The 27,897-nt window shown below is 61.2% G+C and overlaps 1 protein-coding gene across 5 annotated transcripts; it reads left to right on the forward strand.

Annotated features, from left to right (window-relative positions):
- CTBP1 (C-terminal binding protein 1) lies at window positions 1–27,525 on the forward strand. Of its 5 annotated transcripts, XM_037126823.2 has the most exons (11): window positions 6,823–7,029; window positions 8,968–9,182; window positions 12,816–13,011; window positions 14,918–15,072; window positions 21,498–21,642; window positions 23,232–23,438; window positions 24,096–24,310; window positions 24,906–25,036; window positions 25,559–25,686; window positions 26,157–26,274; window positions 26,609–27,525. In XM_037126823.2, exons 3-11 carry the CDS (start codon window positions 13,005–13,007, stop codon window positions 26,793–26,795), a joined length of 1,293 nt encoding a protein of 430 aa, XP_036982718.1. In that variant the 5' UTR covers window positions 6,823–7,029; window positions 8,968–9,182; window positions 12,816–13,004; the 3' UTR covers window positions 26,796–27,525. The 5 variants fall into 5 exon arrangements, with proteins under 5 accessions (XP_036982719.1, XP_036982718.1, XP_036982717.1 ...); XM_037126824.2 differs by lacking the exons at window positions 6,823–7,029; window positions 8,968–9,182 and adding an exon at window positions 1–957; XM_037126822.2 differs by lacking the exon at window positions 8,968–9,182.
- The last annotated feature ends 372 nt before the right edge of the window (window positions 27,526–27,897 follow it).

Raw genomic sequence — 27,897 nt, forward strand, 5'->3', positions numbered from 1 at the left:
GCGGCCCTCCCCTGGGGTATCCGTGGAGATCACGAGCCCGGCGGGGCACAGTAGCTTCGGACGTCTGGACCTCCGGGGGGAGAGGGACAGAGGGCTGCCTGGGCGGGCCGCGGCGGCCCGGGGCCGAGAGGGGGATGCCGCGGGAAGCGGAGTAGTTCCCCGAGGGGCCTGGACGGCCCCGGGCGGCTGCCGCCCCAGCTCAAAAAGTCTTCGCCTTGACAGCGCCCGCCACCCGCTCCCCGCGGAGCTACCCGGGAGGACGTCAGTCCGGCTCGCCGCCGGGCCACGTCGTCCTGCTGCCGTTTCTGACGACCTCTTCATCCGCAGAGAAGGTCCATTCTGGACTCGGACTTCGGTCCCGGACTGCCTGTTGCGAACCCCGCTGTGCTTGTCAGCGCCGGCGTCTTTCCGCCTCGGCGACTGACGCTGGGGCTGGCACGTGCGCCTCGTCCTTCCTGGTGCCCCGCGCAGTGGGTCGGACGTAGGCGCTCCCGGGAACGAGCCCCGGCGGGGCCGCGGCGGGTTCGTCCCTCTTTTCCTCGCACGGCCCGCCCGGCTCCAGCTCACTGGGCCCGAGAAGTGCCTGCTGAGGAGGCACGTGGGCCCCAGGGCAGTTTACTAAAGAAGGGTGGGTGGCCGGAATTAGCCATCGCTCTTTGCCCTTGGCCCGGGTCCATATGTGATGTTGGAAACTGGAGCAGAAGTGAGACCCTGGGGAAAGAGGTCACCAGACCGCCAGGGGCGCTGATGCCAAGGCAGCCCCTGCTCACAGGACCGGTCCATCCGCTCTGAGCCCCCTGGCCCTGGACAGCCCCTTGGGGAGATGATAACCACCCGCACTGAAGTCACCTGGGGCCAGACATTCCGGTGCACGAAGCTGAAGGCGCCCTCGCTGACCCACTCACTGCCAGAATAATCTGACTACTCCTGGTGCCGATTCCTCCTTTCAACTGTGAGGTCAGGCACATCTCCGTCCCTCTGTGTCCTCGTGGGCTGCATCTAGCCCCTCACGGTCCGTGCCAAACACACGTCATGAACAAACGGGGGGACGAGTGGAGCGGCTCTGTGTTTTCGGCAGGGTCTGGGGGTTCTCGGGGAGCGCTGGGTGGGGACAGGGATGGGTGTGTGCTGCGACTGGATGAGCCCCTCTCTGCACCTTAGCGCCTCAGAGCTGCTAGGCTCAGGGGTCCTCCCAGCTCGGGCCGCCAGGGCCAGATTTCTGCCAATACTGCTTACAGGCTGAGACGCCATTTCTCCTTTCATAGCTGCCTCAAGTACCTCTGGGGGGCGGTTTGGGTATTGCCTACGGAGGGAGGCGGTCACCGTTGCCCGGGTGACGGCGCGAGTCCCAGTGGTGGGGCTTCTGGGAGGCCACCCCACCATGCGTCTTCCAAAGAACCAGTTTAGGGCTTTTCTTTCTAGTTTTTAATCCACAATCGCTTAGGGTTTACTCTAGCCTTTTCTAAAAACTTCTTGAGTTGCAGGGGGGCTGACGGACCAGCCTGGCTGTACCCCAAAAACCTTCACACAAAGGATTTCTTTCTTTCCTTTTTTTTTTTTTAAGATTTTATTTATTTATCTTTAGAGGGGAAGGGAAGGAGAGAGGGAGAGAAACATCAATGTATGGTTGCCTCTCCTGCGTCCCCTGCTGGGAACTGGACTGCAACCCAGACATGTGCCCTGACTGGGAATCGAACCGCCACCCTTTGGTTCGAAGGCCAGTGCGCAATCCACTGAGCTACACCGGCCAGGGCACAAAGGGTTTCTTCAGTGTTGAGCTCTACCTGGTTGCTGTTTTTTGTGAGAAAAAGAGAGAGGGAGCATCCATATGCCAGAGAAACATTGATCGGTTGCCGCTCGCACGTCCCCAACCGGGGACCTGGCCCACAACCCAGGCATGTGCCTCAAATGGGAATCAAACCGTGGTCCTTTCAGTTCACAGGCCAGCACTCAACCCACAGAACCACACCAGCCAGGGATGGGCTCTGAGGGTTTCACATTCCCTTCTGACTCCTCCTTTGAAGCACCAGCCAAACAGCACTTCATGGCTCCACATGTCCAAATGCTGGGTGACCGGCTCTTGATTTACTGTCATTGAATTTGGTCAGGGAACCCTATCCACAGAGGATTTTGTCATTTTGTTGGGATTTGGTTTTATAACCTTGTAACATCTCCTCTGTTGGTAAATATCCCACGTGCTCTTGACATAATGAATTCTCTAGCTTGGGCTACAGGGTTTTGCACGTCCACTGAACCATGCTTGCTAACTGTGCCCCCCGGTCCCTCATGAACTGGCTCATTTCAAGCGCACCTTATCCCGTAAGAGACATATGTCACGGTTGCCTTCCGTGGTTATGGATTTGATCATTTGTTCTTGTAGTTCTGCCAGTGTTTGCTTCCTAGACCTCCCAGTTGTGTTTGTGGTACATGCACATTCAATGTCAACAAGCCTTCCTGAGGAGTTGTCCTGTGCTCATGGAGTGGCCACTCTGTCGCCAGCCATGCTGTTTGTCCTAAAGCCAATGTCACCTGGTTCCACGAAATTACAACAGTTTGCTTCTGATTATCAGCTACCCATACATCTGTGCTCACTGTTCCAACTGTGTCCTTCTCAGGACACACCCGACACACTCGGCACGCCCACACCCAGTGCTCCTGACATGGCACAGTCTGGCATAGGCAGCCCACCTGCACACACACAGCACACCTGCACACCTGCACACCCACTGCTGGTTCATTCAGTGACTTGGGCTCCCCACACGCCCTGCTGGGTTCTGCTTCGGGCCGGCCACCCTTCCCACGGAACCTTGTCCATATTTGTCCCACTCCTCTTGTTCCATCAGTCCTTTACCACGCAGACCAGGTGGGTCGCGGTCCCTGCTGTGATGGACTCACCAATGTTCTTTGGGGAGCATGGGCACCTGCTGGTGGCCTGCCAGCCGTCCCCACCAGGTGGTGGCTCTGTCATGTGCTGTGCACTTTCCCGATGGTGAGTTCATGCTGGCCAGTGCACCAGACAGGACTGCGTCAAGCTCCGCCCCACAGTGCTGTGTTTGCTTCCGTCCTGGGCCCAGGTTTTTGGTGAACTCACCTGCCACAGGGGCAATGGGCCTGGACCGTGGAATCTGAAAACCCTGGGCCATGGTCACAAACTCTCAGCAGCAGTGCGTCTGAGCAGGCCGGGCCTGTGGCCTCCTTGCCACCCTGCTGTGGACACACACCGCTGTCCGGCTCCTCCTGAGAATGTCGCCCTGTGAGTGGCCTGTCCTTACCCTTATGGTGTTGGAGTGCTCGACCCTGGGCCACCCTTCACTCTGTCTGCCCTGGCCCCCGTGACAGCCCACCATCCTGGGATCCCTGGTCTACATCACAAGGCAGCGGCTCACAGCCCTTATTTGCAGGCTCCACAATGGGCAGTCAAGGCCTGAGTTCAGAGTCTGACTCAAAGTCTGCTGGACACCCTGCCGTGTGGTATCCCTGTCCCACTCAGCAAGTCCCGGCCAGAGCTGTGGACTTCCTCCCTGGCCAAGCCCGCTGCCCTGTCTCCCACCTGGGCAGACTGCAGCCTCGCACTGGCGGCAGAGGGCAAAGTGGCCGGACCCTCCATCCCAGCCCTTCTTCAGCCCGGTGGCCGGTCCTCTGGACCCTATTACCTATATCTGCACTGGCCTCTCCTACTATGGCTGGCCGTCCCCTGGGTTTCCAAGTGGGGTCCCTGCCCTGTGCGCCCCGCCACCCATACCACCCATTCCGGCAGCCAGGAATACAACCTGAGCCCCTAACCTGCAAGCTTCTTGTCCCTCCACCTCCCCCATTGCAGCCCTCTGCCCCCTGCACTCACTCAGGCCTCAAAGTTTTCTGCTTCCTTTTCTGGAATGTTCTTTTCCCAGACCTCTGTAAGCTGCCCCTTCCCCCATCAGGACTCCCTGCCTGTCCCCTCCTCCACGACCCCTCAGGGCCCGACTGTTGGGCCGTCAGTTCCCAGGCTCCTCTGAGGCCTCCAGGGTCTCCCGTCCATGTGCCCCACAGGCCCACGGGGTGGCCAGCGTGCCCTCAGGACACCTTGGGCCTTGTGGTGGACACAAGCAGGCCTGGTGTCTGAGAATCGTGAGGCCGCTTCCACTGAACCAGAAGCTGCACCCGAGCTACTTCTCCATGTCCACCAGAGGTGGTTGGCCGCCCTGTTCTGGGGTGGCCAGGACGCCCCCTAGGAGCCCCTGAGCGAACCCAGACAAGTGTCCGACAGCCACTGCCGGGGACGGAGCACTGCCTGGTGTCCCCTCTGAGCCCCAATCTACAAACTCTGCAGGTACCTGAGCAACAGCAAAGAGTACTCAGAACAACTACTCGTTGAAAGCTCGTTACTTATCCGCAGAGAGAGCAGGAAAATGTTTTAACTTCTGGCAGTTGAAAAATTCTAGCATTCCTTAAGGCAGTAGGGCTGCAGGGGCATCGCCTCTGCCCCTGGGGACCTGGCAGGGAGGGCCTGGCCTCCTCCCAAGAGAGGAGACACGCACAGCCTGTGACCTTGGGCCCGAGGCAGCATTCTGCAGCCAGCAGAGTTTGGTTTGCTCCCACAAAAGGCAGGGCTCAGGGGCCAGGACGTTCTTGGGGCACAAACCTGGGTCCAGCTGAAGACCAAAGGGTGGGAGCTTTTCCCAGATGATGCGTTCTTCTTGGAGGGGACGGCTTAGCAGGAGGAGGTGACTGCTCAGTGGGCCAGGCGTGGTCCTAGGGGTCAGGTCCACCTATGGGCTGTGGTGGGGACAGCGGGACGGGGACGAACCCCTCCTTAGCCCTCTTACCTGCCCGTCCTGAGGATGGAGGGGCACGCAGGGACAGGCACGTCTTCATGGAACAGGGCCACCTCGGAGACTTGGAGCAGGGGCAGCAGAGACCCCTGCACTGGACTGTCGCAGGAAGAAACCCCGGGCAGAGTGGAGATGCTGGTTCTGGGCACAGGGTAGGGAGGAGGAGGTGGCTGTGGGAAGAGCAGGGGCAGGCAGCCAAAGCGCTTGTTCAGAGGTATGTGACAGGTGGGAAGGAGAGCCATGTGGCTGAAGAGTCACCGGGAGACTGGGGGTCCGGGGTACCCAACCCAGGGCTCTCTGACTGGGATGGAAACCTTAAAGGGTTTTGAGTAGGAGATGATAGAATCTGACTTATGTTCTCAGGCCAGTCACAGGAACAAATGATGTGGCAGACCCTGCTCTGGGCAGCTGTGAGGTGGCAAAAGCAGGTATTGAGGGCAGCCTGGATCTCAGCATGGGAGGTGCTGAGGCAGAACAGGAAGAGGGGAGGAGCTGGTCCAGGTGTCTCCAGCAATTCTGGCCTAGGACAATGTCGGTGAGTAACCCACTGCCTGAGAGAATGCAGGTGGGTGAGACATGCACCCTGGTCTGGGATTTTAATCTTTTCTTTCTGGCTCCTTTTGCCTCTACATTGTTTAAGAAAGTTCTCTAAGATGTTTGCCACATATTCACGCATATCCTGTTTTCTCACCCCATACCCTCATATGTCCTGAGTAATTGAGTTTGGGAGGCACCAAGTGAGGCTTTAAAAGCACTTGTTTGGCCCTGGCAGGTGTGGCTCAGTGGATTGAGCTCTGGCCTATGAAATGAAATGTCGCCAGTTCAATTCCCTGTCATGGCGCATGCTCGGGTTACTGGCCAGATGCCCAGTAGGGGGCCTGCGAGAGGCAACCACACATTGATGTTTATCTCCCTCTCTTTCTCCCTCCCTTCCCCTCTGTCTAAAAAATAAATAAAATCTAAGGGGGAAAAAAACAGCGTTTGACAAACAGATACCCAGTTCCCAGCCATCATTTATTAATCCTTCCACACTTTCTCACTGACTTCTTAGTTATAAAAACGGATAGAAAATGGACAGACAAGAGGAATGATTTCAGGATGGCCCACTTGGTTCTATAGAACTGCCCCAATAGTTCAATGCTTGCCCCTTCTGGACGTAAGGCTCTCCCAGGGCGGGCCTGTGGTTCTTCCCATTACCGGATGACCTCGCCTTAGGCCCAGACTAGCTCCCCCAATGGCCAATGTTACTTCTGGACTTTTTTTACATTGATTTTAGAGGGGGGCAGGGCCAGAGTGGAAGAAATAGACATCGATTTGTTGTTCCACTCACCTATGTATCTTTTGATGGACCCTTGCATGTGCTCAGTCCAGGATGGGGACTATGGTCTAGCCAACTGTGCTACACCATCAGGGCCCCTTCTGTACTTCTTGAACTAAGTAAGCACCGGGCACTCTCTCGGGCTGGGGGTGGTGGCCAGACAGACTGGGGCGTGGACTCCGGTTCAGCCACACCTGGCCACCTCCCAGGGACCCTCCCAGCCCAAGTCCAGGAAGCCCCTGCTCTGCCTTCTCAGTCTTGGTGCTAGTTTCTAGCGCTGTGCTACCAGCAGACTAGGTAAGCTCGTCAGGCTCCTCCTGTCCAGGCTGCCCTGCTTGGGAAAGCGCAGCCCAGCACGTGCGTGTGAGGGGGAGGAAAGTGTGCAGGTGCCTGTGCGGGTGCAAGCAAGGCAGGTGGGGACCAGTGGTTGCATGTGCAGGCAGGCGCAGTACCGTGCTTGCATGTTTGGGGCAGGTGCGTGTTTGGTGCAACCGAAGGAGGGAAGCATGGAGGCACAGGCTTGGCACATGCTGGTGCGGGACCGGTACCGGCGCGGGTAGCCTGGCCCGGACCGTGCGAGCGGGCGGGCGCCGTCTGCAGCCGCCCGCATGGTGCTGCGCGGTGCCCGCTCCGGGAAACAGGAGGCCGCCGGGCCGGAAGCCCCGCCTGCGCGCGCGCGCGCGCGCGCCTGTCCCCGCCCGCCCGGTGGAGCGGCTGCTGGCGCGGCGCGGCTCGGCACGGCGGCGCCCGGGCGCAGGCAAGCCGGCAGAGCAGAGGACGGCGTCCAGGCCGCTCCAGGCGCCGGGTTCGCGGCGGAGATCGCCGGACTCGTCGGAGCTCGCGGCCGCCCGCGCCTTTCAATGGGCAGCTCGCACTTGCTCAACAAGGGCCTGCCACTGGGTAAGGCCGCGCGCGCGCATTTCCGGCCGCGGGGGCGGGGCGGCGGGCGGGGCCGCTGCTTTGTGTGCGAGTGCGCGTGCGCGCCGGTGCCCGCGCGCCACCGGGCTTGGGGCGGGGCTGGGGCTGGGAGCGCCGAGCGCGTGCGCGGGCTGCTGCGTGCTAGTGCGCTTGCGCCGGCGCCGCCCTCACGCCCGCCGCCCGCGCAGGTGACACAAAGGGGCGTCGGGCTCCGACCTTTCCGACCGCTGCCCATCCGCCCCTTGCATTCTGATCCCGTGACTCCCAGTCCCAGGCTTGTCCGATCCCCTGATCCAGACTTCCCCAGCTTTCCTAGACCCACGGTGCCCAGGCTGCAGATCCCAATGCCCGACCCCTCCGACCTCGGACCCCAGACCGCCGGTGCCCGGCCCCCACCCGACCCTGGTGCCTGGCCACAGGGCCTCAGCCCTTAGCTTTCAGCCAAGTCTGTGCTGAAGCCACGGGCCTTGTCTCCCTGAGGGGAAGCCTGAGCTTCACGTGTCACTTCCTGTTGTAAATACTCCCCCAGGGCTTGAGCAGGCTAGGGACTGACACTTGAGTGGCACAGGGCAAGATCCACTGCAGACGGCTTTGGAAGGAAGGAGACGACCTCGTGCGTCCTGAGGACGTGAACTGTATTTCGGCCCCGTGGGAGGGTGGCCGTCCTGAGGCTCGCGGTCCTGTCCAGCTCCGGACGCTGGGCCTTTTGACGGGTTGCAGCTCTGGAACTGGAGGGTCTCCTCTGAGGAACAGGGGCCGGGCCCGGGAGCACCCTGGCTCCAACCCCCGTCATTTATTTGGGGGGTTTCAGCGGCGCTTAGTTTTACAGCTGGCTCTGTACTATCATTGGGATGTTTTGTCCATTTCTAAAAATGTATGAAATTATAGCGTCCAGCTGGTGGGGTAGGCGGCCCTCCCTCTGTAGCCTTCAGCTGGCACAGCCCTGCAGCCCCCCTCGTGGGTGCACAGGTGGGGGCATCAGGAGGCCCCCCCAGCCTTGCAGCCCATCTGCGCTGCCGGAACTTAGCAAACTGCACACTGCAGCCCTTTCCTGAGCCAGTCTGTTTCCACCTTAATAATTCAAGAGCTTTGGCCCCAACTGTGTTTGTCACAAGGCTCCCTTTCCCCCTCATGTTTGAAAGGCGTCAGAGACAAGGGCCCTCTCGGGCAGTCTAAGCCACACTGGGGGGTCCCTGAGCCTGGGGCTGTGGAGGGGCCAGGCTGAGCTGGGGATGGCCCTTCAGTGGCAGTTGGCCTGACGATGGCTTGCTTTCATGTCTTGCCCGACTGCCGGTGGCCATCTTGTCCACTTTGCAGTCCTTGTTAACTTCCAGCCTCTGCCAGGGCTGGGGCCTCCTCTTGGGAGGGGCCGTTGAGGGTGGGGCAGGGAGGGGCCGGTAGGTCTCCCAGCTGCCGGAGGGTCTTCGGCTTCCTATTCCCCATCCTGCCCCCTCGCCCACCCCCCTCAGGCCTGCAGATCCCCGGGGCTCTGGTCTGCGGGAGGGCGGGGCTGCCACTACACCTGAGCCTGGGGGTTGGAGGCTGGAGCCTTCTCTGGCAGGGCACCCAGCCCAGTCTCAGCCTGCTCGCGAAGAAACCAGGGCGCCACCTCGGAGGTGCATGTGAACCAGCCTTTAAGCTGGCAGTTCCTGGAGCAGCCTGAACCTGGCCAGGAGCCAGACTCCTTCACAGGAGTGACCTCTGGTGACCTCTTTGATTGGTTAGGGATAGGGCAGACTCGCCTTCCTGTTGGGGGAAGGGAGCCACCACCTTGGAGAGGTGAATGGATGGCTTTCGGTGGCTTTCTCCCCTGCACGCAGAACCCCTCCTTACCCAGCTCCTACCTCTCCCTGGAGGGTCAGGCTGTGTGCACATGGGCACTGGGGGCCTGGACAGCATGCCTTTTCTCCCCCTCTCCAGGACCTGCCTTCTTTTGAAAGTAGCAACTTCATTTGTGTAGAAATACACTCAGCAGAGACCTGGGCATCTGGGCCTGTGCGGGGCACTGCAGCCTGTCCACCCTGTGTGGGGGCACCCCAGGATCCTGCCACGTACTACATGTCCTCACATGTCCCCCCAGCAACCCCAGGCGCAGAGGAGCCCTTCTCTGCGGGAGAAGGCACTCAGGTTCAGAGGTAGGTCCAGCCTCAGCTCCCCACCAGCCTAATGGCGGGTGATGCTTGGTGGCCAGCTGGCTGCGAGCAGAACATCGGGCCGGTGATGGGGCTTTTCTTGTTGATGGTTTGTCCCCTGCCCTTGGAGTTTCCTGTGTGAGCAGCCTCAGGGCAGTGACTTCTGAGTAGGCTCTGCTTGTGCTCCGGAGGTGCTGCGATGCTTCCCCACAGCAGCCTGTGCTGTAGCTGAGACTCCATTCAGGTAGGCCCTGGTGCCACCTGTGGTCAAAGGCATGGCCTTTTATCCTGTAACAGTTCTCCTAGAAGACCCAAAATTTCCCTCTGCCAGTGGCACGAGGGAGGACCTGGGCTGTGCCCTGGCCCTCACTCTTTGTGGTGCAGGGCTTAAAGCCCTGGGTGGCCCTGGCACTGCTGTCTATGCAGGTGGGAGTGAAACACCACCCTTCCCTCTGCCCCCCCAGCACAGGGCCTCACACCACAGGTCAGGGCTTGTCTCCTCCAGAAGGTCAGCCTCCGACCTGCCCATGGGCTGTGTGCCGGCCTAGGACCCTGGGGTCCTGGAGTGGCAGTCCCCCAAGCCCCTTGGACTCCCAGGAGGAAGCATTCATCCTTTGACGAAACTCGGGAAGGCCTGCTGTCACACCGACGACTAGGGGAGGCTCTTAGTGCCATAGTTCCTGCCCATATCATCTTCGGGGAGGCGGTTCCTTACATCACCCCTCAGTCCTGGAGCCTGGCTGCAGATGGTGCCATGGTGGGGCTGTGCGCCTGGCCATAGAGGAGGGTGATGACCTGGTGGGAGTGGACCTGCGGTGGTTCCAAAGAAACGTCGGCAGGTCCAGCTAGTGGGGGGACAGGGGCAGCAGCACTGCAGCCCGAAGGGGGCCCTTTGTGGACCCCCCCAGCTGTGGACTGTGGCCTGTTGCAGATGAGCTCAGTGTCCACAGTGACTCACCAGGTACCATCTGTGGCAGGGGCTGTGACTCCACTTGGCTGGCTATTAACTGCAAGGTGTTCTTCGATTTGACTTGAGTCCTGTGGTTCCCACCAGGGGTCTCTCTGCACAGTTACGACGTATCAGGCACAGGGGCCGTCACTGCCCCAGTGTTCCTTCTGTGAGCTTCCTTCGGATCCCAGGCTCCGAGTGTGGGGCCTGCGCGGACAGGCACGTCACCGAGGCTGGAGAGGAGTGGGACTCCTGGGGCCCTGTTCTGGGTGAGCAGAATGTGAGCTGCTCATTGGAGCTGCAAAGGGCGACAGGGGCCTGCTGTGATTGGTGGGGGGCTCAGCAACTCCTGACCCCAGAGTGTGCCAGCTGCAAGCTCTGGCCCCTCCTGAGAGTGACTGCGCCATGGAGAGCTGAGGCCGGCAGGCAGGACAGCCTAGCAGACAGTTGTGTGGTGCCTGACATGGGCGGGAGTCACCCGGTTATTCGTTTTGGAACTTTTCACAGGAAGGCCAGCAGTGGGCTCAGGGAGGCCCGTGGCGCAGTGCCCCGAGCACCTGAGGGGCTGGCTTACCTCCTGGGGCTGCAAGGACACTCAGGACCCGAGCGCAGGGCCCGTGTGTCACACGTGGGGTGGAGCTCTGTGCCCCTTGGAGGGCGGGGACATGTCCTGGCCATCAGGCATGTAGCTGGTGTGCAGGACGTGGCTCACTGTGACAGCCACAGTGCCCAGGCAGCTTGGCTGCTGGGAGGGGTGCTGTGTGCTTGGAGTCAGCTTGTGACAGTCAGGCAAGCATGGAAGTGAAGAGGTGAGGGTGTTGGCTCAACGCAGGCTGCTGTTTTGGGGGTCTGTGTCAGTCCTTCGCTGCTGGGACATGTAGGCCTGGGGACTGGATTCCTCCCCTGCTGAGCCAGCTGTGACCTGGGGGCTGGTGTCCCCAGGGCAGCCTGTGTCTTCGGGCTGGCTCACCCTCCAGGGTGGAGGGGACGGACAGCCCCGGAGGGTCGCAGCCCCCGGAGTCAGTTGGTGTCTCAGTCTGCGGGTGACGGTGGGGGTTCTAGCCTGCCGAGCGCTTCCTGCAGTGTGGAAGCATCGAGTGCCCTGGTGTTTTCTGGAGCCACGTCACAGCACAGAGAGCTGAGTGTGGCTGCGAGTCCCTGTCTGGAGAGCTCGGGGAGCAGGGCCCCAGGCATCCTGTCCTTCACACTGGGAGGACGCCCCCCCCAGCTCAGCCTCTGCACACACCCCACAGCGTGGGCGTGGTAGGGGGGCTGGCACCTGTGACCTGGGTGGAGCCCTGTCCTGGACACACTTCCCGCCCAACGGTGAGGTGCTGGTGGCTGTGGCTGGAGAGGGGCACGGAGGGAGAGGCTCTGCTACCCACAGCGGAGGGAGGTTCAGCCTGGGGATGCTGGCAAGCCGCCGGCCGAGGCTGGGAGCAGGATCCAGGTGGGGGTCTGGCCTGGCAGGGACTCCGTGTACATGGCCACGTGGGACTGAGGAGGAGCTGAGGCTTGCATGGACCCCAGGCTCCCCTACGGGGTGTGGTCTCTCGGACCCCTTCCTCCTGCCAAGGGCCTGGTGCAGAGCCTGCTGTGGGGAGAAAGGACTGTCAGCCCCACAGTCGTTGGTGTGGAGCCATGCATGGCGTCTCCTGGGAGCAGACCATGAGGCGTCAGTGTGGGTGCTTGACCCCACAGAGGGGCTGGAAGGGACACATGTCCAGCCTCAGAGGTGACCTTGGAAAGTGGACGGCCCCAGCAGCACACCATAGCCTCCCGGGACAGGTGTGTGGCTGCCCCTGCTGTGGCTGACAGCCCCGGGGCTTGTGAGGGGGAGGACTGTGCACATCTGCAAAGCTGCCCTGGGCTGCAGCGGGGTCAGGTTGTCCAGTCTCTCCGTGGCTAGCAGTGGGCAGGGACACCTCTCCTGCTGTAGAGCCTGTCCTGAGCTGGCCACTCCAGGGCTGCCTGATGTCCCCTGGTGCACACCTGTGGCCTCCAGCCACCCACAGTTCAGCCCCTGTGCTTGTCCCCAGCTCCAGAAACTTCCTCCATCTGGTCCCTGATGGGTGTGTGGCCACACGCACACTCGCCCTGCATGTGAGTCCTCGCCCTTGTGTTGCCTCTGGGATGAGCTGTGTGGCACTTTGGGGAGGCCCGTGCCTCAGTCAAGTGCTGGTCCCTGGGGTGATGTCTGGGCAGAGCGGTGGTGCATACGTCGACCTGGGGGAGCCCCCATATGGGCTTGTGTGTGGGATGCAGGAAACTGCTGTCCCTGTCGGGTCTGCACCCGTAGCCCCTCCACGGGGGCCTCACTGGAAATCACAGAGGCCCAGGGAGCTATAGGAACCTGAGACAGAAGCTTCTAGGCTGCAAGCTGCAGACCTGCTCCCAGTGCCCAGTGCACTTTTCACAGACATGGGTGGCATCTGGGTGGGGCAGAGCACCGTGGTGGTTCCCAAGCACATGGAGGGGACGTGGGGGCTGGACCTCCAGGGCAAACCTTTTACTGAGTCTTCATCCCAGCTGTGTCCCGGTGGCAGGGCCCCTGGTTCCAGGTAGGTCCTAGCTCAGCAGCCGCAGGCGTGGGGTTGAGAGTGCGTGAGCAGCCCTGTTGTCCTCGAGTGTGGGTTCCAGTGGGCCCTCGATGGGATTTTAACGTGTCTCTTGTGTTTGATTTTTAGTCAGACTTTGACCTCGGCGCAGGCGTCAGTGGTCGCCGTGGATCAGGAGTCTGAGAGCTTTGGTGCGAGACAATAAAAGACGTGGGATGAGGATCCAGTGACAGGACGCGGTTCTGCCTGGGGATTCAGAAGATAACGCGCGTTGAAAAGTGGAATTCATGGTCGTGGAAGCCAAGCCCATATTAGGCAATGTCAGGTTGGTAGGGGCTCTGAGTGTGAGCAGTCTGAACCCATCCCACTGCCCCACCAGGAGGCGCTGCCCCTGGGAGAGCGGTCTGTGGCCTTGGGGACCAGGTGCTGTTGGAGGGACCAGTGCGCCCTGGGCCTTCAGGGGGTCAGGGCAGTGTTGCTGTCCAAGGGAGCGTTCTCTGTGTTTCTGGAACAGATGCCCAGGTGCCCTTGTTTGCTGCCATGCTTGGTTTCTGTTGAGAGGCGTTGAAGGAGGTGGGAGCCAAGGCCCCATATGCGGCAGGGAGGGTGGGTCCTCAGAGGCACGGGTGGAGACCCGCAACCTTTGCTGGTCCTCCGGCCTGTGAGCAGGTGGACATCGAGGTTGTCCTGGTTGTTCTGTGAACTCAGTGCTGGGTGTTTGCACACCGAGTGTGTGGTTTTGGCACCTGGCGCCCCTCTGGCCAGGGCCGTGGGCCTTGGGCCCTAGGCCCCGGGCCCTGGGCCCCGACGCCGAGCTCGGCAGTCCCACGGTAGCATCTCTGTCTGCTTCTCCCGGTCTGCTGTTCTGGTCCTCAGCAGAGGGTCCCCTGGGCAGCAGCTTCAGACTCTGCTCTGCTCCCTGCTTCGTGCTGAGATCGCTGAGGACCCTGCCTTCGGCTCATGTGGGTTGTGCCAATCAGTGTTGGAAATTAAAGCCGAGAAATGCTGGAAGTAGGTGCTTATTCAGTCACTTAAAGATAGCAGCGATGAACCCGTTACATGCTAAGGTGAGGGGCACCTTAACGTGAGAAATTGATGCAACAGGGTGGGTGGGCTGGAGAGCATTCTGCTGAGTGAAGGAAGCTGGTCAGAGTGGGAGAAATGCCTCGTGACGGCACTCGCACATGCGATCTAACAAGCGAAACAGACACGTAGACTGAGAGCAGGCTGACAGCTCTCGTGGGGGTGGGGGAAGGAGTGGAGGGACTGAGCAAAAAAGCACAAGGACTCCTGGACATGGACAACAGTGTGTGTTGGTGGGGAGGGGTAGAAGGGAGTAAACTGTAACGGAAAAAAATATGCTATAAAAAAGCGACTGCTCTGCCAGCAGAGCCGGAAACACGATGGCACAGTCGCATTTGCCCAGCTCTGCTGCCTAGAGGGCGGGCCTGGGGACGGGGCGAGCTCCACGCAGAGGGCCACTGGCATGTAGGCCTCAGCATGTCTGCACCTTCACTGTTTGGGAAGGTGGTGGGTTGGAGGAGTAGCTGAGATGGGCAGTGGGGGGCTGGCACAGTCACCCTGCTTCTGGCTTCCATCCTGCACCTGGCGGCTGCCCTGCACAGCTGGCTCCCTGGCGAGAGTCTGCAACGCTGTGGGGTGGGGGCGGGGCTGGCGGGGCCCAGCACACACAGGCATCCTCCATGAAGCCCTCATGTCTGCCTTGGCCTGGAGGGAGGTGCTCTGCCTCACACTTGGAGGTAGCTGGCTGCAGTCGCGCTAAGCCTCACGTGGGAAGACAGGGTTCTAGCTGCACCCCAGGTGTCTGCCCTTTCAGGTCCAGTAGGGAAGTGATGCCCTGGGAGACATCCCTGTCAGGTTTGGGGACAGCCAGGCTGTAGCCTGAGGCATGTTCCATGACGTCAGGCTCTGCATGTTCTAGCCATACAGTGACGATGCATAAGGCCGCAGGGACTTGGCCCCACCCCCAGGCTGTCTCTGCACCCTGCGCCCATAGGGGAGGTGACGGTCACCACTGGTCTGTTCGTTCAGGAGTCAGTGAGCTGTCTCGAATGCCAGCTTATTTTTAATTTTCCTGGCTGGTTTCTCATGATCCCAGCAACGGTGAGTGAGGATGCTTGTTCTCAGGGGTGGCAATGTTGGGTGGCGGGGCCAGCAGGTTTCCTGTGGCTGTGGGGTGGGAGGCTGAGCAGCTGTGCCTGTCATTTCAGGCGTCCGACCTCCGATCATGAACGGGCCCCTGCACCCCCGGCCCCTGGTGGCACTGCTGGATGGCCGGGACTGCACCGTGGAGATGCCCATCCTGAAGGACGTGGCCACCGTGGCCTTCTGTGACGCGCAGTCCACACAGGAGATCCACGAGAAGGTAAAAGTGTAGAGGGGCTTGGGCAGTGAGGGTGGCAGGTGGGACCAGGCTGTGCCAACCGGACAGGACCTGGGGAAGTTTGGCAGGGCTGTTGCTGTCTCTGGCCCTGTCTGGAGAGTAGATGGGTTTTGCTCTGTGGCTTCTTGAGTCATCTCCTTCATAACCAGGTTTTTCCCAGAAAGTGGAGCCTGGGGACGTGGATGCAGTGTCTTCCTGGTCCCTGCCAGGTGGGCAGCCCTCACCTCTGGTGTCTGCTCAGACGGTCACGGGGTCCCCAAGATGTGAAGGGTGTTAATCTGGTTTTCTGTTTGTAGTTACGGCCGACTAAGTACTTCAGAGCAACCTTTCTGCTGAGACAGGGGAGGAAGCTGGACACAGTTTAAAAACCCAACAGCATTCAAGGGCCCGCGGGGTCCCGTGAGGGCAGAGTCTGCAGGGACTGGCAGGCCCGTGGTGTGGGCCTGGTGCCTGCTCTTCTGGAAGAGGCAGCTGAGGGGCCAAGGCAGCTTTGGCAGCTTTGCCTTGGAGAAAGGACAAAGTGGAACCCAACGTGCCCTTCTGCGGTCTGCACTGAGCCCTGAACTTGGGTCATAGGTGACCCCACATCAGCTGCCCCAACAAATGGTGCCAGCCTCCTAGGAGCAGGCACCCTTGGGCTCGGTCTCAGATGTCTGCCCCACAGTCAAGGGTGAGCGGGCAGTGGAGGCGATGAGGGCCGAGCGAAAACCCCCCAGGGCCACAGGGCCAGCCACAGACAAAGGGAGAACCAAGCTTGAAGTTCGACGAGGAACTGGTAAATGAAGGCGACATAGCAGATGCGGGTCAGTGATTCAGGAGATCTAGCAGTGAAGGGCCAGGCCGGCAGTGAGGCTTCGTCAGGCAGGAAGGGGCGGGGACCCAGGAAGCAGGGGCAGAGGCGAGGGGCCGCGCGGGTGGAGCGCGCACGCTGCTGACGACATCTCGGCGCGACGGAGGGTAGGACGGACGCAACAGCTGCCCAGCCGCCGCTGACCGCTCCCAGGGCTGAAGGGACGATGGCCAGAGGTGAGACTGTGGCCCCGGGAAATCACGTGTGGTTTCCTGTAAAGCTGGGCCCACGCCTCTTGCACGCCCACATGGTCACACTTAGGTGCTTGGCCCAGAGGAAGGCAGCTCCTGTCCTCAGGAGGACCCGCTGGGCAGGGCGGGGCACGGCGGCTTTCCTCCCAACGACTGGACCCAGAGACGCGGACGGTCGCCCTCTGCGCCACAGACGCAGGCAAGGGAGTGAGCCGCCGACTGGTCCGCCAGTCGGGTCCTGGGCGCAAGGCTGACCTGCGAGGGCTGTGAGGATGTGACGCGGGCCTCTCCCGGTCGAGGTGGCGGTGACGGGCGTGGTATTGCCGGGGGCGTGGGTGGGGTGCGCACCGGACTGAGGAGCTGACACGTGGTGACTGGTGCTGGCGGCCCCTGTGTGGTGGTAGCTACGGAAGGGGCAGGTGACGGAGTCACACAGAGCTGGGTGCGGGCTGGGGGAGTGGGCGAGGTGGTCCCCAGGGGAGCCGTCTAGAGGCCTGGGGAACCTCTACGGTTTTGGTGAATCTTACACTATTTCGAACTGACAGGATATTCCTAAAATAACAGTATATGGAGTGAAAGATGTGCAGATAGAAACTTGAAAAAATCATAAGCAGTGTTAAAATGAGTTTTACCAATAAATTTGAATACTAAGACAAAACAGATGGTTTCTTCTAAAATTGTAACTTATCTAAACTTCAGCGAGCTGATGCAAAGCCCGCCTCAGCAAGTGAACGGCCACCCTGACCCGGGGCAGGGCCCTCAGGATGGTGGACGGACACCGGCTCCATCGGGCCCCCAGGCCCCTGCCTCCTGGAAGGCCAGCACGGGCCCCGCGTCACGGCCGGAGTCCTGCCCTCCCACCCGAAGTTGCCCCTGATGCAGGGAGCACTGGTCAGTGAGACACAAACCACAGCTGCCCCCACAGGAGCCTGGAAGTTTCAAGTGGGCAAAAATGTGATTCTTGTGGGAAAGTTGGAAGACACAGTCAAGCCAAGCTCAGAAGAAAGATGGAAATGAGGGGGGAGGAGATGCCTGCCCACAGGCCCTGGGAGCTGTGCCCCACGTGTCCCCCACTAGGGGGATGTCGACATTACCCCTTATAGAAGGAAAGCTTGGCATCACTGCCACCGTGTGGCGAATCACATTTCCGAAACTAAGCGGGACTCCAGTTCCCCTGCCACCAACACCCAACACACACTGGGGGGGGGCCCACAGGACACTGTGCCATTGAAGTTCCAAATTTTACCAGCACAAACCAAGATGGGTGCTGTAAAGCTTCAGGGGAGATGGTCTCCAGCCCAGGATTGCGCATCGGACTGGCCTGCCCACCCACAGCAGAGGCAGGTTTCCCGGTGCTTTGGCGGAGCTCCTCAGACATGGCACCTGTGAGATAAGAGGCAGCCCTTGGAAAGGAGGACGGGGGACCAGGCACCAACGGAGGTGCCCCTGGAAGAAGGTGCTGAGGCTGTGTAGGAAATGAGATAAAAATCCAGGAAAAATGCACAAACCGACTTTGTAGTGAAGGGTGGTTTGTCAGTGCTGAACAAGTGGATGGGACAGGAACCCTGAAACAGTCCCCTCTTGGGGGATCCTGGGACACAGGAAGTGGCTTTCAGTCTAGGCAAAGGCCTGGTGAGCTTGAGGTCCTGTCTGAGATGTGCAGTGTCCCTGGGGGTGTGCTGGTTACGTGAGTGGAGGAAGAGGAGGAAGGCCATGCGGGAAAACACAGCCGGCCACCAGGAGGAGACAGAGCGGTGCCTGCAGGGTCTGCAGCTGCCAAAGGGCTGACACTGGACCAGGCGATCGGTGCTGCAGCCCACAGCAAAGACAGACCAGTGGAGGGGGGGGTTGGTAACAGGCCCCGTGCCTTGAGGTCAGGGCACCCTGTGCTGTGGGAACATCCTGGGCTGTGGCCCAAGGCCGCTGGGCGCTTGTGCAGTGGACGTGCACTGTGTTCTGATGGCACTACGGCAGCTCTGGAAACCCGAGGCGTCCGCTCTGGGCCCGCATGTGGTTGCTCGTCACAGGAACTACCTGAAAGGTGTGGGTAGTGGTACTGGACTTGCCCTCCCTGTATTTGTGGACCTGGGAAGATTAGAGAGACAGCAAGACGCCCCTGAGAACTCAGAGCCAGCACTGCGTGACTTGGTGAGGAGACACCTGCCTCTGTGAGGAGGGACCAGCCAAGGCCGGTGCCCACCAAGCCCTGGCTTCCCTTTGCCGTGTTGCCCACGAGTGCTGGTGGCTGTGCTCTGAGCATTCTACCAGCAGGACCTGTGCCACTTCCATCCCGGAATTGAGGATACAGGGCTAAGTCACTAGCCTGGTCACACAGCTGCAGAAAGAGGGTACCTGAGTGGACATCTGCTGGGGTGTCTCAGAGAGGCTGCTGGTTCCTAACCTGAGAGACAGTCTTGGTCATAGGGCTTCCTGCAGACTTCCTGGGAGATTGATATGATACCTGGGGGTGTCGCAGCTACTTTGCAACCATGAAAGGAAATAGTGGAACCTGCAGGGAGAGTGGACCTGTACACCAGACACGGCGGCCTCAGCGGCCCTGGCCCATGGGTGGATCTCCAGATAGAGCCGCCACTGCAGTAGGCTTTCCTCCTGCGTCTGAGTGTGCCCCCCCCCTCCCCCGGTGCTGGTTGTGCTGTGGGGAGAGGAGTAGCTTTGAGTCACGTCCAAATTTTTATTCTGAGTGCTTTGCTTGGCACCAGGCTATTGAAAGCATGTTCAGTGGGGAAAGCACGAGGACCTGGAAAAGTAACTTACCAAGAACAACATGTGGGCAAGTCACACTCAGAAATTCAGATTAAAGCTAAAGTCACAGGCACCAATCTGCATCCATCTTGCTTGCTGTTTCAACCTTGGTGTGCCCCGCACTGTGCGATCAAAGTTGGGCGAGTCCCTGGGTGTGGCTGGAAGCCGTTGATCACCACTAGTTGCATTTCTAAGAACAGACCTCCAGGAAATGAACGAACATTCTGGAGGCTGAGCCTGGACACCTCACTGCCATCCATGGCTGGATGCCCAGGAGTAAAGCCACGTGCCACCGGCATGTGGACGAGCCTGTGTGTCCAGGGCCTGTTGGTCCAGCCTGTCTGCAGCCAGGCCTCTTCCACACCCTCCTCTCTGCAAGGGACCCACACGGGCCTGCTCAGGGTGGCACCAGGGCTCACCTCTGGTCTCGTTCCCTCTGCAACACAAGTCTGTGAGGCTGGGGCCACACCGCAGTCTCACTGGATGTGTCTACCTCTCCATTTCTGGGGCACGGCTGTCTGCTCAGGGTGGACACCACACATCTGCCTGCACTCCACTCACCACCACACCTGCCTCACCTGCCACAGGGGTCCCTCCTCACTGGCTCTTGTGGCCACCCGCCAGTCCACACAGCAAAAGGGGTCCAGAGGGGTCTTCCTGAGGTCCCACCAGTCCAGCTCTCTCCCCTCTGCTCTGTGACCCTCAAGTGTCCACTGCCCCTCTGCCCATCATGGCACTGACTGCTGCTCTGTCACACGATGGTCCTTGCCCTTCCACACCAGGGTCTGTGCCTGCCCGGCCTGATGCCCTCCCCAGGGCCAGGGACCCAGCCGGGACAGCTGCACGTCCACTCAGCTATTGCCTCCAGGAGCTGGTCCCGGGCCTTGAGAACAGGAACAGAGTCAGGGCCACCCCCTTCACCTCCAAAGTCCAAGCCTGCCTGGCTGTGTCAGTGGTCCCCAAGGCCACATCCTCTAGGCCACTTCCCCGGGAACTGTCTGTATTCTGGATGGACATGTGTCCAGCTGAAATGGAGCCACTGTAGGAGGAGACGGGCAGTTAGCAGCACTACGTCCCACACGTGGAAGCCTGCGCTGCTCTTTCACAGAACGGCTGAAGTCCAGGCTTTCCTGGGTGTGTCAGGCCTTGTACGGGGGGTTCGGGAGACCTGGGGCCAGCACAGGAAGCTCAGTCTGGAGGAGGAAGAGGCAGCAGCCATGGGTCTCTGTGGGTCACTGGGTTACCAAGACTGAGGTGTCCCTGATAACAAGGCCTACTGCTCTGTCCGGAATAAAGCCCATCTTCCAACAGTGACAGTTCTGTATCGTCCTGTGCCTCCGTCGGGTCCCATGGGGGTGGCCCAGGTTCGCAGCCTCTGCCCTTGGCCCGGGAGGGTGGACATGGTGGGTCCTTTGCCCGCGTCTGGCTGTTACTGGATCCTTTCCCCACGAGAACCAGGTCCTGGGATGTGGGCCTGCCACTCCTTGACCCGTGTGGACTCAACACAGAGCTGCCCCCCATGGAGCCACGGGCGCCCCCTGGGGAGCAAGGTGGGCTGGCTTGCACAGGCAGGGGCGCTGAGGGTCCCCCCACATCACAGCTCTGTGGGGGCAACCCTGCACAGGCCCTGCCGGTGCCGAGGTTACTACGCCGGTTGGCGGTTTTGAAAAGGCGCGTCTGTGTCATTTGAACTCTCGGGACGCTCGCACCAACCTGTCTCTGTGGGCTTCACATGGCCACCACCCAGGCGGGTCCAGGGCTGTGCTGACCGCTCTGCCCTTCATTCCAGATCCCCGCGGCTACTCTCTCTAGCGGTGCACAGAGCACCGCTACAACCACTGGGCCCCTCGCGGCCTGCATGTACTTCTAGGCTGTGCTTGAGCCCGCTGAGCCTGCGATCCAGACCTTGCGGACCCTCCGCAGTCCCAGCCCACCCTGCCCTCCCCTCCCCATGTCTCAGGGCGCCATCCACAGTGTGCAGGCCTGGCGCACTCCCCGCCCCCGGAAGCAGTGAGTTCCGGCCGGGCGTGACCTCCCGGACTGACCTGGCGCCGGGCCGCACGGTATGGAAGGCCCGGTAATGGCGCCCGTGTCCCTCCGCGCGTTGAAAGCAATGAGGTTCTTTGTGGGAATTGGTTCACGGTCTGAGACTCACTGTGCGTTTCTGCCGCCACGGAGTCACTGCTCTTGCGTGTCAGTGACGGTCGCGTGGCGGCCCCGGTCCCCTGGCGGTGTCGTTAGGGCCTCTGGCTCTCCGTGCCGCCGGTGGTCTGCGGTGCCAGGCGCTCTGTCCTCGCAAGGCTCAGCGTGTTGCATTTGTCCGTGCCCTTCCTGTGCTGGGTGGGCGGGCGTGAGGGTGGGATCCCTGGTTTCCTTGATGAAGGACCCCTTGGTGGGATCAGGGGGGTTCTGATCCCAGGAAGCCTGCAACGCACCCTGGAAGCTGCGGGCCCCTCGGCCACCCCAACCAGAGCTGCAGGGAACTGTGGCCTCTCTGTGCGTCAGGCTGCTAGGGTCCCGGGGGAGCAGTGCCTCCCGCCCCAGGGCCAGGCCGGTGGGGACTGGCATGTGGCGGGCACTCACCGCAGCCGTCCTCTGTGCAGGTGCTGAACGAGGCGGTGGGCGCGCTCATGTATCACACCATCACGCTGACCCGGGAGGACCTGGAGAAATTCAAAGCCCTTCGGATAATCGTCCGGATTGGCAGTGGCTTTGACAACATCGACATCAAGTCCGCTGGGGACTTAGGTAGGACGGCCCGTTTCTCCCCCTGGTGTCCTGTCGTATGTCCTGCGTGTGACTGCGCTGCAGTTTGTGTTGTACTTCCGCTGAGAACCCTGCTGGTTTGGCTGAAGGTGACCTATGAGCTGGCGTCTGGGGCCTCACGTGGTTTTCCTGGGCAGGTGCAGGGTCACAGCTGCTCTCTTCAGCCTTGCTGGGCTCCTGTTCTCTGTCTTTTGGGCAGTTGGCACTCCAGTCTCAGAGTTCGTGCTGTGAGTTAGGACACGCGTGAGTGTCTGCACGTGTGGCACAGAGAAGCATACCTCACACCCAGCACCGACGCCGCTCCAGGCTGTCTGGTGTTTCCCTGACGCCCCCTTGGGTTCGCTCTCTGCGCTGTGCTGCTCACAGCTCAGCAAGGCGAGGCTGTGCCCCAGCAGGCCCACAGTTGAAGCTGGTACCTCTAGGGTCTGGCCTTGTTCTCTACCCTTTGGTGCAACTTGGGGAAGTAGAACCAAAGCAGCTGAGTGTTTGATCTCACACAACCTGTGTGAGCCCCTTGTGCTACTGCCAACATCTGTCCCTGGGCAACATCTCCAGGGAGGCACCTGCAGTGTCAAGCTGTGGCCTGGACACTTCCCTCAGGGTCCTGGCCCTGTGCAGAGCTGGCCCTTGGTTTCATGGCCAGCTCTGTCCTTTAGCTAGGCAGTCTGGGGCCAGGCCAGGCCATCGCCCCCTTAAGGCCCCTGGCAGGTGAGGACACGGAAGTCCCTGGGACCTTTGTGCTCTCTCAGGTGGGTAGGACAGCTTGGTTCCCATTTAGTCTCCATGACTGCTGACCTGCGCTTCACAGGGTGCTGGGGTGCAACCCTGCTACTCTGCCAGGCACCCACCTGGCCACCAGGAGCCTCCTTTTTGGGGAGGCAGAAGGGGCACCAGAGTGCAGTCAAGGAGGCTGTCAGAGGTGAAAGTGAAAGGGGTCAGGGCTCGGGGCAGGGGGTGAATGGAAGGGGGGCCAGGGCCACCTGGGGTACGAGCCCAGGAGCAGCGTCAGCTCTCAGTGGAACCAGCCAGTGTATGCAGGGGACATGCAAAGAGAAGTGGCGGCCAAGGCTCAATGTGGGAAGCTTGAGCCAGCTCACTCTCCGGGGTCACTCCTCTGCTCCTGTGACCCCTGCTGGGGGGGTGGGTAGAGGCTAGAGCATGGGGTAATGGGGGTCTGGGGTGCCTGCAGTGGACAGGAAGAAAGAGGATCATGGGGCTGTGGGGGATGGGAGGGCGGGGGCCAACCCATCTAAAGCGAGACCCATTGGCTGGGAGCCCAGGAAGACAGAAGGGGCAGTCCCTGTAGAGTTGGTGGCTGTGGGGCTGGCTCTGGAGTCTGTCCTGACCATGATCCCTTCCTGGAAGGTTGAGGGGCAGGCGGTCCAGCTGGGGCAGAACCAAGTGTGACACTTGCATCCTGTCCCCTCCCTGTCTGCCCAGTGGGAGCATGTGCCTGCTTGTGTCTGTCTTGTATCTTCCTGGGGTGGCCTGGGCACATGTCCTCCAGCCCTTTCACAGGTGAAGACCAGGATGGGCTTTGGTGACCACCCAGGCATGTCTTGTGTCCCCAGGCATTGCTGTCTGCAATGTGCCAGCAGCGTCTGTGGAGGAGACCGCTGACTCCACCATGTGCCACATCCTCAACCTGTACCGCAGGACCACCTGGCTGCACCAGGCGCTGCGGGAAGGAACGCGGGTCCAGAGCGTCGAGCAGATCCGGGAAGTGGCTTCCGGAGCTGCCAGGATCCGTGGGGAGACCCTGGGCATCATTGGACTAGGTGTGTGAGCCTTTGCTGCCACCCTCTCTCTGTGGGGCTCAGTGGATGAGGGGGTCCCTTCACCCAGGTACAGTGTGGGGTAGAGGAAGCCCCCGTCTGCCCAGGAACACCAGGCCTGGGCCACATGCCCAGATACCAAACAGGTGCCCACAGGGTCACACATACATTTACCTTGTGGTTTCCCCCAGCCTGTGGCGACAGTAGAGGCGATGTGCCCTTCAGGTGAGGGCCAGATGACCCTGGGGTCTCTCCCCACCTTGGCCCTTCAGGGCTGTCCCCAGCAGCCACTGTGGGTAAGGGCGGGGCCCACGCAGCCCTTCACTCCTGTCCCTGCCTGCTCATGCAGCAGGTGGCTGTCCTGGGCTGCACGGTGGTCTGGGCCCAGCACACACACGGAGCAGCCTGACTCTTCGCCCCACCCCACACACCAGCCATCCTGTGTGCTTCCTGGGGGTTGCCTCCAGCCCTCACCCCTTCTCTGAAGCCCCTATGCCCCACTTGGCCAGGTGGGGGTCCCGTGGCTACTGACCTGGTAGCCCCATGCTCAGTATCTGGAGACAGAAGCCTTGGGCCTCAGAGGGCTGTACCTCATGCTGAGCAGTGTGGGCGCCGAGGCAGGGAGGGTCCCCTGCCAAGGTGACGCCAGTCTCCCACCAGGTCGAGTGGGGCAGGCGGTGGCACTGCGGGCCAAGGCCTTTGGCTTCAACGTGCTCTTCTACGACCCGTACCTGTCGGACGGCACAGAGCGGGCGCTGGGGCTGCAGCGGGTCAGCACCCTGCAGGACCTGCTGTTCCACAGCGACTGCGTGACCCTGCACTGCGGCCTCAACGAGCACAACCACCACCTCATCAACGACTTCACCGTCAAGCAGGTGGGACATGGGCTGGGGAGGTCCAGCCTGGTGGCAGGGGTGCCCGCTGGAGCCGGCACATGGCGCTCCTGCCAGTGCCTCCCACCTTGGCCGAGGGACCCCCTCGTCCCAGGCCAGCTCCCTCCCCGACCCCTGCAGCCGAGCTGCCTGGTTCCTGCTCCGAAGCTGCTTTGGACCATCCGTACCGAGGCTCCAAAAGGGCTGTGGGCCTGTGACAGAGGTGGAGCCCCGCGGCCTTTGAGGCCAAGTTCCCAGCAAACAGGGTGAACAGGGTCCAAGGGTCTTGGGGTTCCCTAAGGGTTGAGGTTTCCATCACAGCTGAGTGGTGGCCCTGGTGCAGCTTCCAGCATTCTTGAGTTGCCCTGTGTCTGGCAGGAGCTGGGAGCAGGGCCGCCTCCCACAGTGGTGAGGTAAGCCCAGGGGCAAGGGCCGTGAGGTGCAGCCCTGGGGACCTTCACCAGCAGAACCACAGGCCCGGTGGCCTGTCTGGGAAAGGCCCCAGTGTGACGTCCCTGCCCTGCCCTCCTCCCGGCGACAGGGTCGTGAGAAGGCTCCCATGCTCACTCACGCTTGGAGCTGGGTTGGTGTCTTGCAGATGAGACAAGGGGCCTTCCTGGTGAACACAGCACGTGGTGGCCTGGTGGACGAGAAGGCACTGGCTCAGGCCCTGAAGGAGGGCCGGATACGCGGGGCAGCCCTGGATGTGCATGAGTCGGAGCCCTTCAGGTGACCACTGCTGGTGCTTGGGTGGTCCTGAGCTGGCACCCCTCCCCAGTTGGGCACTTACTTTCCCAGGCTCCCACCTCCCACCAGCCAGCGTAGCACCTGTGAAGTGAGGTTCCGATGCGTGGATGTGCCCTGTACCTGCTGGGCAGGGAGAGAGACTCAGATCTGCACCTCCTGCTGAATGCCCAAAGGCACTGTGTTGATGGGTTGCCCAGGGGTACAGGCGGCCAGGCCCATGGAGTAACGTCCAGAGCCCCCACAGCTGAGAAGCAAGTGTGGGCAGCAGGCCAGCCCTGGGAGGTCTTCCACCCTGGAAAGGTGGTCCCGCGGGGCCTGGGGTCTGACAGTCAGAAGCTCTCAGGACCCTGCACTGCGAGCCAGGGCAGCCTGCCTCCCAGGTGAGGCTGCTGCCCGCTGCTCTCAGACACTCGTGGGCAGGCATTACTGTCTTGGGGACCCACGGGGTCTGAGGGAGAGGGTGGCACCTGGGCCCTGGCACTGACCTGCGGTGTGCTATCTAAGCTTCAGCCAGGGCCCCCTGAAGGATGCCCCCAACCTGATCTGCACCCCCCACGCGGCCTGGTACAGCGAGCAGGCGTCCATCGAGATGCGCGAGGAGGCAGCCCGGGAGATCCGGAGAGCCATCACAGGTGGGCTGGGCGGGAGGCCTCTCAGAGGGGCGCGCCCGCTGGGTGGCCGGGGCCGGGCACCTCTGTCTCTCACTCCTTCAGCCAAGTCCTTCCTGCGCTGGTGCTGGGCAGGGAGGTAGACGTCACAGCAGCCCAGGCCCTCAACACTTGTCTCACTCATGACCCTTGCTCACTCTCACCCACTGAGGGGTTTCAGCTTGTGTGTCATTTGTCCCTAGACTTTAAAAAAGTCATACTACACTTGCAAACCTGGACTGGACCTTGCCAGCTGTCCTCTGAAAATCCCCGGGCCTCACGGACGGTGGGACCCTGAGTTGGGAGGGGGACTGCACAGCCGAGGGAGGGAGGTGTGGCTGGGGGGCCCTGCAGCCTGACTTCCCGTGTGTTGCCCCATGTTCTCCACTGAGCTGCCACATACCTGGGGCGCCTTCAGTGTCTCACATGGACACTGTCCTTCCTGTGTCGCTCAGGCCGGATCCCCGACAGCCTGAAGAACTGTGTCAACAAGGATCACCTGACAGCCGCCACCCACTGGGCCAGCATGGACCCTGCTGTTGTGCACCCTGAGCTCAATGGGGCCGCCTACAGGTGAGCTGGTGGGCGAGGGGCACAGTGGGCCAGGGGCACACAGGTCCCCATGATGATTCTGGGTGGGACAGTGGCCCAGCAGGGTGCTCTTGGGCCTGGACGTGTGTGCTCACGTGAGCCCCAGTGGCCATACAAGTTGAGGTGTTAGAGCCTCAGCAGGGGTGGCCTTTGGGCCTAGAGGACACAAGGGGGGCCTGGGTGGGGGCCACGCTGGGACAGGGCCCAGGGCATTGGAAGGGGCATCGGGCCAGGGCCAGGTGCGCGCAGCGGGCAGCATTGGGGTGCAGCTCCCTGCCCTCCCGCCAGCCTCATGGCGCCCACCCCCCTCTCCCAGCAGGTACCCCCCAGGTGTGGTGAGTGTGGCTCCCAGTGGCATCCCAGCCGCAGTGGAAGGCATTGTACCCAGCGCCATGTCCCTTTCCCACGGCCTGCCCCCCGTGTCCCACCCGCCCCACGCCCCTTCTCCTGGCCAAACCGTGAAGCCCGAGGCGGATAGAGACCATTCGAGTGACCAGTTGTAGCGCGGACGCAGCTCCGCAGCCTCGGCGCCAGTGGGCCGCGACCTTGGACAGGCGTGTGCAGGGGAGGTGCCCTTGGTTGGCAGCGGCACTCCAGAGACTGTCCGGGCGCCAGGCGCGGGAGGCAGCGCCGGCCTCCTCCACGCTGCCCGGCCCCGCCCGGCTGTGCCGCCCCGTGTTCTCTGCGTCCTCGTCGAGCAAAACCAGTTAGTAGTTAACTCCACCACGAGCGTCCTCGTCTGTGTGCAGCCTGTAGAGCGTCACAAGGGTCTGTTTGCTTAGCTGCCCACGACCAGCGCCCCGAGCCAGCCCCACGTCGGTTCAGACCGGCCCTCTTTCCTGCGGGACGTGCCGGAGCAAGGCAGCTGGCAAACTTCTCAGGACAATGAATCCTCCTCTTTTTCTTTCTATGCCACTCAGTGCATTGTTTTTTCTACCTGCTTGTCTTATTTTTAGAATAATTTAGAAAAACAAAAGGCTGTTTTTCCTAATTTTGGCATGAACCCCCCTGTTCCAAATGAAGGCGGCACTGCGCAGTGGCTGGAGAGGCAGGTGCACGCGGCGCGCTCTGCCGTCGGCGCTGCCCCGGGGATGCTAGGCGCAGCGCCCGGCCTGCGCAGGTGCCGTCCTGCTGATGTGGTAGGCTAGCAATATTTTGGTTAAAATCATGTTTGTGACTGTAACCATTTGTAAGAATTATTTTAAAGAAATAAAACCCCAGAAAGAGCCGGCACGCCCAGCGTCTGTTTCAGTGGCTTTGTCTCATGCGACAATGGCAGCTCTCGGTCCTGGCTGTCATGGCCTTGGGGGCTGAGCAGGCAGCCTTGGGGACCTGGGGGGCAGTGGTCACGTGTCCTCTAGTGTGAGGCGGCCGTGTGCTGCTGCGAGGGAGTTGCCAGGCAGTGGAGCAGTCTGTGCACCAGCCTTGGCCGGGACAGGGGCCCACCGGCTCTCCGTGCCGCTTCCTCACGCATGCTGGGACTTGGGAGAGCAGGGACCCCAGTTCCACAACGTACAGAGACGTGCACCCCACAGTGGGCCAGTGCTTGTGAAACTGTGTGTCTTTCACAGACCACAGCCGATGGTTTCCAGTTGTCCCGAAAGC

Source organism: Artibeus jamaicensis, unplaced genomic scaffold, assembly GCF_021234435.1.
Source record: "Artibeus jamaicensis isolate MK-2021 breed Jamaican fruit bat unplaced genomic scaffold, CSHL_Jam_final contig_76, whole genome shotgun sequence".
NCBI classification, from domain to species: Eukaryota; Metazoa; Chordata; class Mammalia; order Chiroptera; family Phyllostomidae; genus Artibeus; species Artibeus jamaicensis.

Coding starts and splice junctions, on each gene's coding strand:
- CTBP1 (XM_037126820.2), top strand. CDS start 6,990: ATGGGCAGCTCGCACTTGCTCAACAAGGGCCTGCCACTGG. Junction 21,643..23,231: donor CAAGTCCGCTGGGGACTTAG/GTAGGACGGCCC, acceptor TTGTGTCCCCAG/GCATTGCTGTCTGCAATGTG. Junction 23,439..24,095: donor CCTGGGCATCATTGGACTAG/GTGTGTGAGCCT, acceptor GTCTCCCACCAG/GTCGAGTGGGGCAGGCGGTG.